Here is a 12,322-nt window from a genome sequence, read left to right as displayed (position 1 = left end):
AACAGGTGGCCAGATTTGGGTCATGGGCCTATGTTGCCATGCCTAAGACTCTGGGAACATTTGCCAATATATAGAAGGCTCTAATCAACTCATTTTTTCTACCTGGGTTAATGCTCTAGTTGCACAAATGTGATATAAATAGTGCTAGGAAAAAGGGCTGAGAATTTGTCAATAAACTGCTGCAAAGTGACAAGAAAGAGAAAGCCTCTTTAGACAGAAATGTCTGTATAGTGGAAAAGGGCAATTCATTAGCTGATTGAACTTTGACTGCCTTGAGAATAGCCAGCTCCCTTTTTTGTAATTTTCTGTTCATCAGTCCTGTGAAGCTTTTGACTGGTGCATTAGCAGGGAGATTCCCAGGCCTACAGCTGACACTGGCATCTGACCCTGATGTTTTCCCCATTGTAAATGAGTGAACTAGTATTGTAGCATAAACAAAGGTACCCTGTGATGCTGATTATTTCAATGGGTCCCCCACAGCCTGATTAGTCATGGATGGATCACTAACTCATTTCTGGATTTACATAGCTGAGGCCAGGTCCTCAGACCCTGTGAAGACCTGTCAGATGCTCAGCAGGCTCCCAGTCCACCTCCCCCATCCCCCTCACAGCCATGTGCTTTTGCAGGCCAGAGTGACTCAGCTGCTGGGTCCTAGCCACAGTCTCCTCAGTTAGAGCAGAGCATTACTCCATGGGTAGCAATCTCTCTGAGCTGGATTGCCTTAGATAGGGGAGTATGTTAATACATTATCAGGTGTTCCAGTCTGATAAACTCAAAATCTGCTTCACCACATGCAAGAAATAATGCAACTTCCCCTACAATCCCCTAAAAGTGAAAATTAAAAATTTATTAAAGAGAAAACAAATAACATACCGGTTGTTTGACTCCAATGCTAACATTCTAGAATATCCCTAGGAAAACTAAAGGAGTAAACATGGATAATATTATTTTCTTCCATCTATAGCTGTCTTCTAACGTTGTACTGAGTGTGTCGCTAAGACTCAGGAAATAGGCTTTGATTAACTGGCTGCTTCATCTGACTGCTAAACAAGGGATCCTCTCCACAGCTCATGCCACATTTTTTCATGCTATGAATAAGCAATTTCTCTTCCCAATCTGCTACACCAAATTTAATTTGTAAGTGGTCATGCTAAAATCTTAAATGTATAATAAATATCTCTACAAGGTCAATATAATACCAGTTTTGCCAAATCATACATGAAAGGGTAAAGCCAAAGAGCTCCTATCTCCCCCCACCCTTAGGAATTACCTCTGGCGCCAAACTAAGACCAATGGGCTACCTGTGCATCCCTAATGCCCCCCTTAGGTTCCAGCCCCAAGCCTAGGCTACTTATGTGCCTCACTCCATGTGTTCCACAGAGAGATCACCAGCCTGGGGTGGATATGCCACGCCCCAGGGGCTCGGGGGAGGGGGTTGTCTCTCCCCGCATTCCCAAAATAAAAGTTATTTATATTTCATACTTCTTATCTTTTCAGCCGCCGCCGGTCCTCCCCCCCGCCACAGTTCTATCAATACATAGTATTTCCAGTAATACAAAAAACGATTCATTTCCTTATTTAATGTATATTTTTCATGACTTTCTTTAAAGTAGAAAACTAATTGTCACACTATTTAAAATATTTTATGTACATATATGTAAGCACAATATCAAGGGCACTTACTTTTTATGTGAGATTAGAACCAAAGCAGAACAGAGACAGCCCTATGATCACAAGGCTGAAGTTTCTTCTGTGATTTCTTATCTTTGAAAACAAAACAAATACAATTCTGCTTTTAATAAATGTTTGAACTGCATAATAATGTTACATTCCTAAACATGGTGAAATCATGCCAATATTAACTTAGAAATATATCAGTAATTCATCATTGTTAATGCAATCTTGACTGTATTTGTAATTTACTAGAACCAAGTCCAGAATACTTACTCTAAGAATGTTTTAAAATACCGTATTTATTCTTTACATCCAATTTGCGTTAGGCAACAATTTTACTTCAAAAATGGGAGAAAATAGTGAAGAGAGATTGAAGGGAAGGTAGGGGAATGGGGAAAAAGAAAATCAAGATATATAATGTACAGGTATAAATTCTCTATGATGAATGTTATCGTAATGTGTATCTAAACTGTACTAATAAATTCCAATTTAAAAAAATAAATAAAAGTGGGAGAAGCAACACTAAAAGACTTTTAGAGAGTCCTCAAATACATCTGTGAGGCTGGTCCTAGTGACCTGTCTCTAATCTGGACTTGACCATTATACTCCAGACAGTATGACTCACATTTTGGTAGAACACATCTTTACATAATAGATATTAGTGTCTAGAATACTTGTAGGATTATCTCGAAATCAAAGGGCCGGCAGAGGGAGATTTCATCTGTCCACCATTTTGCAGCCCTCAGCTTCCTCCTCTCTGATAGCCCAACCAAGGAACACCAGTGGCCACAGCTGCACCACCCCAGCTCTGCAGCTCATGCACAGGTTCCTCTCCTGCTTTACCCCTGGCACACACCCATCATCACCGTGCTGAGTGGAGTAGCTCCACTGCCTAAAGGCCCTCGGCTGTCACCCCTTGCTCACCATAACCCCCAGAACTAGCGACATTTCCTCACTCACCTCTAGTTCTGCTTTCAGAAGTCATATGTTAGAATCATACAGGTTCTAGGTTGTATTTTCACACTGGCTTCTTCAACTTATTAATATGCACTTAAGAATTCTCCATGTATGTTTTTATGTTTTAATAACTCAGTCATCGAATTGGTTACATTTTCTACACTTAATGTTCAGCAAAACATCATCTTTATGATCCCAGGGTGGATATTTACTCTTCACTTACTGGTTCTTCACAGATAGAAAAAATAAAAACAGTGGAGATTAGCATCAACATCATAGGCCAGTTGTGAAGAGTAAATAAATCGTACACTTAGAATATGCCCAGCATATTGTATTTATTCAGTGAGCATTCTCAATTATTTCCTTTTACCCGCATATTGCAAGAAGTAACTCCCATCTATAGAGATGTTTAAATTTAACATAATGTACCTTACCATATCAATACCTTATTACTGCAGTCTATCTTACAATACTAAAATTATTCAGCTGTTTGCACCTTTGAACTTTTCTGAATCATAAAGTTAAAATTAAGTTGAATTATTTGAGTGGACACTTTCTCTGCCAGGTACAATTCTTGTTAGGCCAGATTTGAAATGGAAACTATTCTGCTTAAAAAGAATTATTTTTCAAATTGTTAATGTCACACTTGTCACTGATTGAATAGGCGAATTCTTCACTTACTTTATTTTAAAATTCTACTGCATATAATTCAACTGAAAATGAAAAATTAAATGAATGTGAACAGAAATGTTAATGATAATTGTACCATATTTATAAGACTACTAAAGGAATATCAAAATCATGAATAAAAATGAGATTTACTATTATTAATATGTAAAGCTGCTTGAAGTAGCATCAAAACACAGTCCTGTCTATAGAATTTCATTGTGCTTAGTAGAGAGTTGCAAAGAGAACAATACATGAAATTCGAATTATGTACAAGAATTTTTCCTATATTACTTTACAGAAAAACTTTTATCAAAGTCTTTTATTCATCTTTCCACAATTTCTCAATCACAGTGCTACAGAAAAAAATTACATTTCACTTGAGCTGCTAAGTACTTTTATTTCTACTTAATAATGTTCCTTAATAGTTTCATAATTTGACGGAAATAATTTCACTCTCAATTGTATCATCAGAATATTTCTTGCTGTCTTGATGGGGACAATACCGATTCATCAATCTAATCAGACCCAGCTCCGCTTAGATCTCTGCTTTTCTTCTCACCTGGTGTTTATGTTAGAAGAGCCTTAAGGAGCTGACTTCCCTACTTGGGCTGCTTCCAACCCCTGGGTGCTCTGCAGGCTCCCTGACTCTAGCAGCCCATAAATAGCAGCTCACTGGGCTGGAAGCAGAGCTTCCGGGCAGCTTGGTGTACATGAGGCCTCATTGGTTCACCAAGGAAGAAAATGGATACATGAATTTACTCTCTTGTTCAAGAAGTGTAAAAACTTATGTTTCTCTATATTCTTCCCAGCACTTGTGACTAGACATTTAACTTTATGACAATTTGAAGGGTTTTGGATTTCATGTCCATCATGCTGATAGTACCCAATTTTGAGCACTTTTAAAAGATGTTTATTTAGCTTTATGAATGGGTTAACTTCTACAGCATTTATAAAAACTTTGGTTGTTCTATTTCTGATTTTTATTGATCTATCAGATATCTTCATTCTACATGGAAGATCTTAGTTTTGTGGATACCCTACTGTCTTGTGTCTTTGTTCATTTACTATTATATTTTAAAGAATATGGTCAAATTCATAAATGATTTCTTTCACGGTCAGTTTCTTTGTGCTTTAAGAATATTTTTCTGTTCTAAAATTGAAGAAAAATACCTCTGATCAAACATTATTGAAATATCAAAGTTTAGCATTAAGCTTTGATGTTTATATTGAATCACTCACTGTGTCCATTCTTGCATCTTTAAGCTTCAGTATAGGACGGTTTTCCTTCTGCCTTAGAAATTTTCCTCCTTAGAAATTACTGTAAAATAAATTTGTGGAAGAAATCCACTTCTTCTCCTTTTTCTTTTCTTCTTTTATTTTTGTTTTGCTTTTTATCTACATTTAAAAAGTTATATATTTATTGTAGTATTTAAATGTGTGTATAGAATTCTAAGATTACTTATTATTTTGTATCTTGTCTTTGAAGAAATCATACTATTGTCTTTTGTGTATTTTTGAAAATGTGCCTAAATCTCCTTACTCTAGAGTCAATTTGTATTCCTAAATTTGCTTGGGATTTAATGAACTTTAGTCTACAACTCCTTGGTGTCTTTTACGTTTTGGAAAAAATTCTTATCTAATAGTTTTTCAAATATTATCTCTGTCACACTTTCTCTATTCTTTCATTCTGGGATTCTACATAAATGTGTTTTCATTAACTTCTTATTTTTACAAATCTGTCTTTCTGTTCATGTTTTCTTTATATAATCACATAATCATCTCTCGGGTTTACTAATATAATTTGATATTAAAAATGTAAATTCAATAATTAGCAAAAATTAATATAATTCCTGTTTGTATATTTTTTTTAATTCTCTTACAAGCTTATAGTGTGATTTTATTAAGGATTTGAGCTCCTTGCAAAAGCTTCTACACTGACTTAATTTTCATAAACATAATGAATTTTATAGTACATACCTTTGGGGTTGCTACTGCTACTTCTCATTATGCTGTCTTCTTTTTTGTGCCTTATTACACATGTGACAGTTTGATAAGTATTTTAAAGATATACAACAATGCTTAGACAATTGCAATAATATTAACTTACTCTGAAAAGGAAAATTTTACTTTTTCATGAGACATGTAAGTAGAAGTAGTCCATCACCCACTCACTGACTCACCAAGTGTGGCATTTTAAATTCTACCGCAAGGAGGAAGGTGTGGCATTATTTCACCCATCTCACATGCCTGTCGAAAAGACGTTAGTGTGCCTAACCTCTCACAATACCAGGAATGTGGAGGAGGCTTCACAGCAGTGAGCAGTGCAGTCTCGGCTCTAAACTACAATTGTCCTCATTGCACAGATGGAATGGCTTACTCCTCCTCATCTCTGCAATGCCTTTATGAACATGTTAAGAACCCATTTGATAATAACTATAAAAAAGACTAAAGATCAACATGACCATCTTGCATGAAAATAACTCTTTTGTTAAATTCTTTCAAGGGAAAGCCACTTAACTTATGGTTGCACTAGTTATAGTTAAAAGAATTTGTTTTGTACTTTATGTAATGTTTCAGGAAGCAGGTGGGATATGCAGGTCAAATATACTGAAAAAAGGTAAATAATTTTGACACATATGTGCAATTGTTAAGTAACACATATTATCAAGATATTTTTAAAATAATTTTGAAATGTATTCTTCAAGTTAAAGACAATTTTCTGTGCATGTTATTTCATGGATGACTAGCAATTTTTTATTCTTATAATGTAACTTCTCAAAAATACATTTCGAAAAGCTGTCCTATACAATGCTTTCACAATTCTTGGCATTTGTTTAAGATGATCATATTATGTATTTAGTATCATAATACATGCCTTTAAAAACAGAAAGAATTTAAGCACTTTGAGACTCAATACCAGAAGAATCTAGTGAAGGGTTCCCAGGTTCCCTGAGTAGCTTTAGGGTCTCTAAACATCCGGACCCGAGATCTCATTATCTCTTGTATGATTTAATGAGGAATTAGAAACTATAAGCAAAAATGTAAATTAAACAACTTCTGAGATATTAAAACATAACAATACTCATGTGTTTCATGGTACTATTACTTCTATAATCTTCAAACTTTCTATAAATTTATAATTTTTATAAAAAGCCAAGCACTTCATCTGTAAATCTGAAGCTTCACATTCTTCACCTCCCTAGTTGGTTAAGTTGTTTTAGTTATCCATAATGATGAATGTCTCTATGTATATGTGTGTGCTTGTGTGCATAAGTGTGTGTATCCATTCTAACACATATATTACATGCAGATTAAAAATGTTATCTGTGCTTTATTATTCAAGAAACATGGAAAAAAGTGCTAATCTGATCTATGAACAACCATTATTAAAGGAACGTGAACTAATATACATATACTTTAAAAAGGTGCTTGTTATGCATCGCCTGTTACCCACATTGGATTTTTGCAGCTGTGAGGACCCAAGAAACAAGCTTCAGTCAAGCCCCTTTCTGGTTGGAGTTTTCAGAATCAAGAGCGCCCCTACCTTCTGTGACAACATGAAACAATCACAACTTAAGTCTGTTTTGGATCTGGAAAGCTCAGGCTGTGTAGCACAATACAGTTGTCAATCTGTTCCTGCTTACTTTCATCAGTAATGGTCTGCTGGCCAGGGTGAAGGTCACATAGATTGGAGTCAGACCTAGGCAAGTGCTCGAGGAGACATAAGCATCACACTCACCTTTGGCCTGTGATGCGGCACTGGCATTTTCTGCACAGCAATCTGTGATGGCCGCAAGCAGCAAAGAACCACTGATTGGACAGTTACTTTCTGTGACATTACTCTGACCAATGCCTTTCTCCTTGAGATGAAGACTGGGTTAAGAGTAAAAGAAACAGAGGACAGAATGGTGGTAGTGGAGAGGCATGCCTGGATGACTGCAGTGACTGAGTGTGACCGTGCTTATTCCAGTTTAGAAGACACAATCTTCTCCAATCAGCTCCCCATGGAAAATGCCACCAACTATATCAAGGGAAAAATACAATTATATGAGCTTCCCTGTCCAAATTTAAATTATAAGAGTCTTGTGGGATACAGCTATCCCAGATAAGAAGACAGGTGTCACAATACAAGATTCAGCCCCAGTGGAGAGACGTTATTGTCTCTGAGGATCAACTGGGAGCAGGGGATTTCTGGTTGGGGTTGGTGGTGGGGCGTTCCCAGGAATGTCTCATGGCAAAGATAGTTGTTAATTCTCACTGTTGCTCCAGATCGTCTAAAAAGAAAAGGAAATCTCCACCCATATTTCAAATAATATGTTCGTGGTTCAGCATAGTTATTGACAGAAACATTGGTTAATTGGTGTACATTGGTTAATTAAAAATATATTTAACTTTGTAATGTAAGGAAAGGTGAGTGTTTTTACCAACACCCTGATACAGACAGTTGGTGGAATTTCCCTTAGTTGTTGTTGGGTTAGTTCTCTGTCTCTCTCCTCCTATTTCCCACCCACAGTAAACTACATTTCTTGTGTCCCTTTACATCTTGCATGCTCTGATGCATTACACTCAATCGGCTGCATCAGTGCTCTGTGGAGGTGGCCAGCATGGTCTCAGCTCAACCATAGCATAAATCGATCAGAGAATAAGCAATGTCATTTTTATTTCAATGCCTGTGACACACTGCATGTCGATTTGGCAGATAAATAATTTATCTCTCTTTTGGGTGCAATCTACCAGGCTTATTATAACTTACTTCTTATATTCATTTCATGTTTAATAGTTTCTTGCCTTATGAGAATGTTTGGCAATCAATTAAATTGAAACATCATCATGATCAATCTTTTATTTTTCTTCATTTCATTGCAAGATTTTTGTTTTACCTTTTATTCAATTAAATGGGCAAATGACCAGCATAGAGGAGCTCTGCAGTCACCAGCTTTGCAGAGCGCTGCTCATGGTGTGCTGGTTTCTCTCTGTGCAGAGGTGATCCAGCTGAGCCTGCCTGAGGACCAGAGACTGCGCATCACTGCGGCCACTGTGGGGCAGAGTGTGGTCCTGAGCTGCGCTGTCCATGGAGACCTGCGCCCCCCCATCATCTGGAAAAGGAACAACATTGTTCTCAATGACTTAGATTTGGAAGACATCAATGTGAGTACATCCCAGAGATGCTCAGGGCTTAGAGAACGTGGCATGTAGCGTAGAAGAGGATCCTTGGATTGCTGGAGTCTACACCCTGCTAGAGGGATGTGCACGGTAGGTCTCATGCAACTTCTCATCTTGGAGCATGAGCAGATTGTGTGGCAATGTGCTACTAAGAAAATACATCGGTGTAAAAATGTCACAAGGAGAGTCTGTTAAGCTTAAAATGCAAATTCCTATTCCAGAGTAAACTCACATCTAGAAATTAGTTCTATAATTGTAGAAACTTAATTCTCTATGGATAAGATTACTCACCTTCATGACTTTATAAGAATAAAAAATTAGAATACCATCCATAGGGACTATGTGGTGACTGTGTACATCAGGAAGGGGAATTTATATGTGTGGATATGAACATATGATGTTTATATGAAAATCTACCCTAAATTAGAATGCTTCTATATAGAATGCCTTCATAAACATAAATTTATAAACATTTGTTTACAAATTTATTTAAAACTTTCTTATTAGGAAACAATTTTTAAAATTTTTTTTTCTTTTTGAGACAAAGTCTCAGTAGTAGTTCAGGCTGGCCTTGGGCTCACTTTATAGCCCAGGCTGGTCTCGAACTTGCAACAGTTCTCCTGTCTCACCCTCCTGAGTGCTAGAATTACAAGAGTGTGCTACCATGTCTGGCCACATGAAGAATTTCTAAGGCCGTATGGATGTTCTAAACCACAGAATGAAGTAGTTCTTGGATTGTGTTGTACTCAGGGAGGGAATTCAGACTTATAAGACATATCTTTGTGTACCTCATGCACTTCTAATATGTGATTGTATTATTTTTTAACTTAAAATGTTCTTAAAAGCAGCAGTGTGGTTATCTAATGTGTCTGGAAATTATGAAACACCTCCAACAAGTACACAAGCTTGCATACCTGGCAGAGTGCTCCTTTTACTGCTTTACTGCTTGCTTGTTGAAAGATTATAGCATTCTGACTTCCCAGCTGGGGTTGTGTCCACGGGAGCCAGAGGGACTGCAGCCCACAGGATGGTCTTAGTACTGCCAAACAAGTGTTGGGTGGTTTCACAACAAGTGGGTAAGGCGTAAACACTTGTACTCAGCACGTTTTGGTCCGTCATCTGGGAAATTATTTATATCAGAAGTTGGACTGTCAGAGTTTCTTTAGTTGTAATAATATTTATGTAATGCTGCTATGGTTGAGCACAGCCTTAAGATCTGTGAAAATTTAGAGGCATGTAAAGGCAGTATTTGCATCAATCATTTTGTAATGTATTTTAAATAAGAAATATCAATCAAAAGAAATAAATGGCTCATTTTTCTAGACTGAAGAGCACATGATTATCTATTGAGTACATTCCTGGGGATTCAGTCTAAACTGAGTAGGGATGGCTTCAAATCAAAACAGGTCCCGGGCATTCATCTGTTCACAGAAAATCGATATCACTTTGGGAGACACAGAAGTAAAACTGCCATGTATACCGAGTGTCTGTGGAGTGGAGGGGAAGAAACTTCTGCCTTAGAGCTTTTGGACTTTGACAGTCCCTTGGCATATTTTTGATCATTGCTAAAGAAGCCATTACCTTTCCAAGTATGCTTGCAGCTTTATAAATAACCCTAATGCAGAGGTCCAAGCTACAATTTTTAATGCCTGTTAATTCCATCTACTTAATGTTCTTTCATTTCATAATGTCTTAGAACACACCAGAAGGAGAAAACTTGTCCAGTTTTTATCATTTTTTGTTTTGGTGAAAGCTTTCCAAATTTGCTTACATGTGAGAGCTGTTATTGAAAAATTCCATTTAATCCTGTAAGACATCAAGAAGCTAGTATTTATTTATTTTTTTAATTTAAAGAGAGAAAAAAAACAAAGCAGTAAAAGGGTACAAGTAATACAGAATTTCAAGAAAAAATATACAGTAAGAAATCACTAGTTAATAGATTACATATTGTCATCTTAGAAACAGTTGTCCAAATTACAAAATTAAAGCATACAAAGTGGACTAGTATTTGTGCTACTAGTGAAGTGTGTTTGTGCCTGCCTGCAATCCCACCACAGGGAGGCAGAAGCAGGTGGGCTGCAAATCTGAGGCTTGCTGGGCTAAATAGCAAGTTCAAAGCCAGCCTGCATCATAGTGACAGCCTATATCAGAAAACAAAACAAAACATTATTCTTCATGTCAAAAGGAATCAGTGGCAATTTCTGATTAATATCTACATCAAGTAGAATTTAACATATGTTTACCTATTCTACACTTACATTCAAATTGCAATGCATTCAAGAAGCATTGATGTATTTTAAAAATATAACTACCTCTCATCTTTTTATCCATTCCTAAGAACAGAAGAAATTGTGTGTGTGTGTGTGTGTGTGTGTGTGTGTGTGTGTGTGTGTATGCACTTTTAATCTCCTTCGATGGGTTGCATGCAAAATTCCATTTCTTTAATAGGATGGGTTGAATCACTACGTATTCTCTGATTACCTCATTTTCTCATTAGTGCTAAAAACAACTCCATGGACCATGGAGTCATGTGATAAGAGATATCCTTAATTGTTTAACTAAGGCCACAAATCTAACAAGTGGAATTGAGGACTAGGAATTTTACCCAGCCCAACCTCTTTTAAGTAAGGAGGGCCATTGCTGGAGGAAAGTGAAATGCTGTACAGCATTTGCTGCCCGCTGCAAACACACCCTAAATAATTCTGGATCCTTTGTATTGCAAGTTGATTTGTTATGCACTGCTCTTATGTGTGGGTCGGATAGAAGTTCAACTGATATTTTAAGTCTTAAGTCTTCATTTTGCCTGTATTCATTTTTGTATCAAATGAATGCAAAAATTAGCACAAATGCAGGAGCTTGTATGATGATGGTCCTCAAGGTGGGACTCAGACTGCAGTTTGCAGTAAATCTTCCCTCACTTAAGAGTGATGTGGCCTCAAGGAAGAGTTTAAACTCTGCCTAGCACTTTCTTCTGCAAAATGAAGAAAATATTATAACTAATTTATTTTGGGGAGGGTCGATGAGACACAACATGAAATGCTTCATGAGACACTTTGTATGTTCTGGGTTTAACTGGGTCTCTCCTTGTGTGATCTTCTCCCTCTTTTACACTCTTGCCATTTCTTCTCCTTCTCCTCATACATGTTTGAAAGAACACAGCTGTCCGCAGCTGGTCGAAAACAACAAGAATTGGTTAAACAACTAAGGATGTCTCTCATCATAGGACTCCATCCTCCATGGAGTTGTTTTTAATACTAATGAGAAAATGAGGTAATCAGAGAATATGTAGAGATACAACCCACACTATTAAAGAAATGAAATTTTGCATGCAGGGTACTCATAAGATTTAAGGAGAGAGAATTCACAGGAAATACTGGGCCCAAATTCGTCCAGTTTTAATAGCCACAGGAAATGGGAGATTTTTTTTTCCAGTTCAGTGCATCTTTAGGAATCAGGCTATCTTAATTTTGGCTAGCAATCTTCTACTAATTCCTTCCCCAACAATATGCCATTATGTTCACTCTGCCAAATGAGTTGATCTATATGTCTGTTCTCAATCCTTTATTTGCTCAAATTCTTAACAAGAGATAATTGGCTTTTTAAAATTATATGTCATTCCTAGTTTGCAAGTTCCTCAGGTCAGGGAAAATGGGTTAAGGAAGGTGAGGCAAGGTGGAGACAAGATTTATTTTTGAGGTAAATATGAGGAACGAAAGTAAAACTGATGGACAAGTTTGGGAGTCAGGAGTGAAGAAAGGGTAGGATGTGCAGTGCGGCACAGCACGGGATTCACAGACTTCACTAAGAAGGTGGAATATAGTAACACTCTCACAAACGTTCACGAAAGCTTGTGTTCACA

At 37.0% G+C, this 12,322-nt stretch overlaps 1 protein-coding gene across 5 annotated transcripts in view; it reads left to right on the top strand.

The window, feature by feature from the left end:
- Fstl5 (follistatin like 5) overlaps window positions 1-12,322 on the top strand; it is a 598,962-nt gene that overhangs the window by 396,168 nt on the left and 190,472 nt on the right. For all 5 annotated transcript variants that reach the window (XM_063260930.1, XM_003476994.5, XM_005006804.4 and 2 more), the window contains one exon: window positions 8,282-8,448. In XM_063260930.1, coding sequence (XP_063117000.1) covers window positions 8,282-8,448 — 167 coding nt within the window. The remainder of the gene's footprint in view (window positions 1-8,281; window positions 8,449-12,322) is intronic.

The sequence above is a fragment of the Cavia porcellus genome, unplaced genomic scaffold (genome assembly GCF_034190915.1).
Source record: "Cavia porcellus strain 051 isolate PalLab524CR breed Dunkin Hartley unplaced genomic scaffold, mCavPor4.1 scaffold_14, whole genome shotgun sequence".
In the NCBI taxonomy this organism is placed as follows: domain Eukaryota; kingdom Metazoa; phylum Chordata; class Mammalia; order Rodentia; family Caviidae; genus Cavia; species Cavia porcellus.
This window is presented reverse-complemented; position numbering and strand designations above follow the sequence as displayed.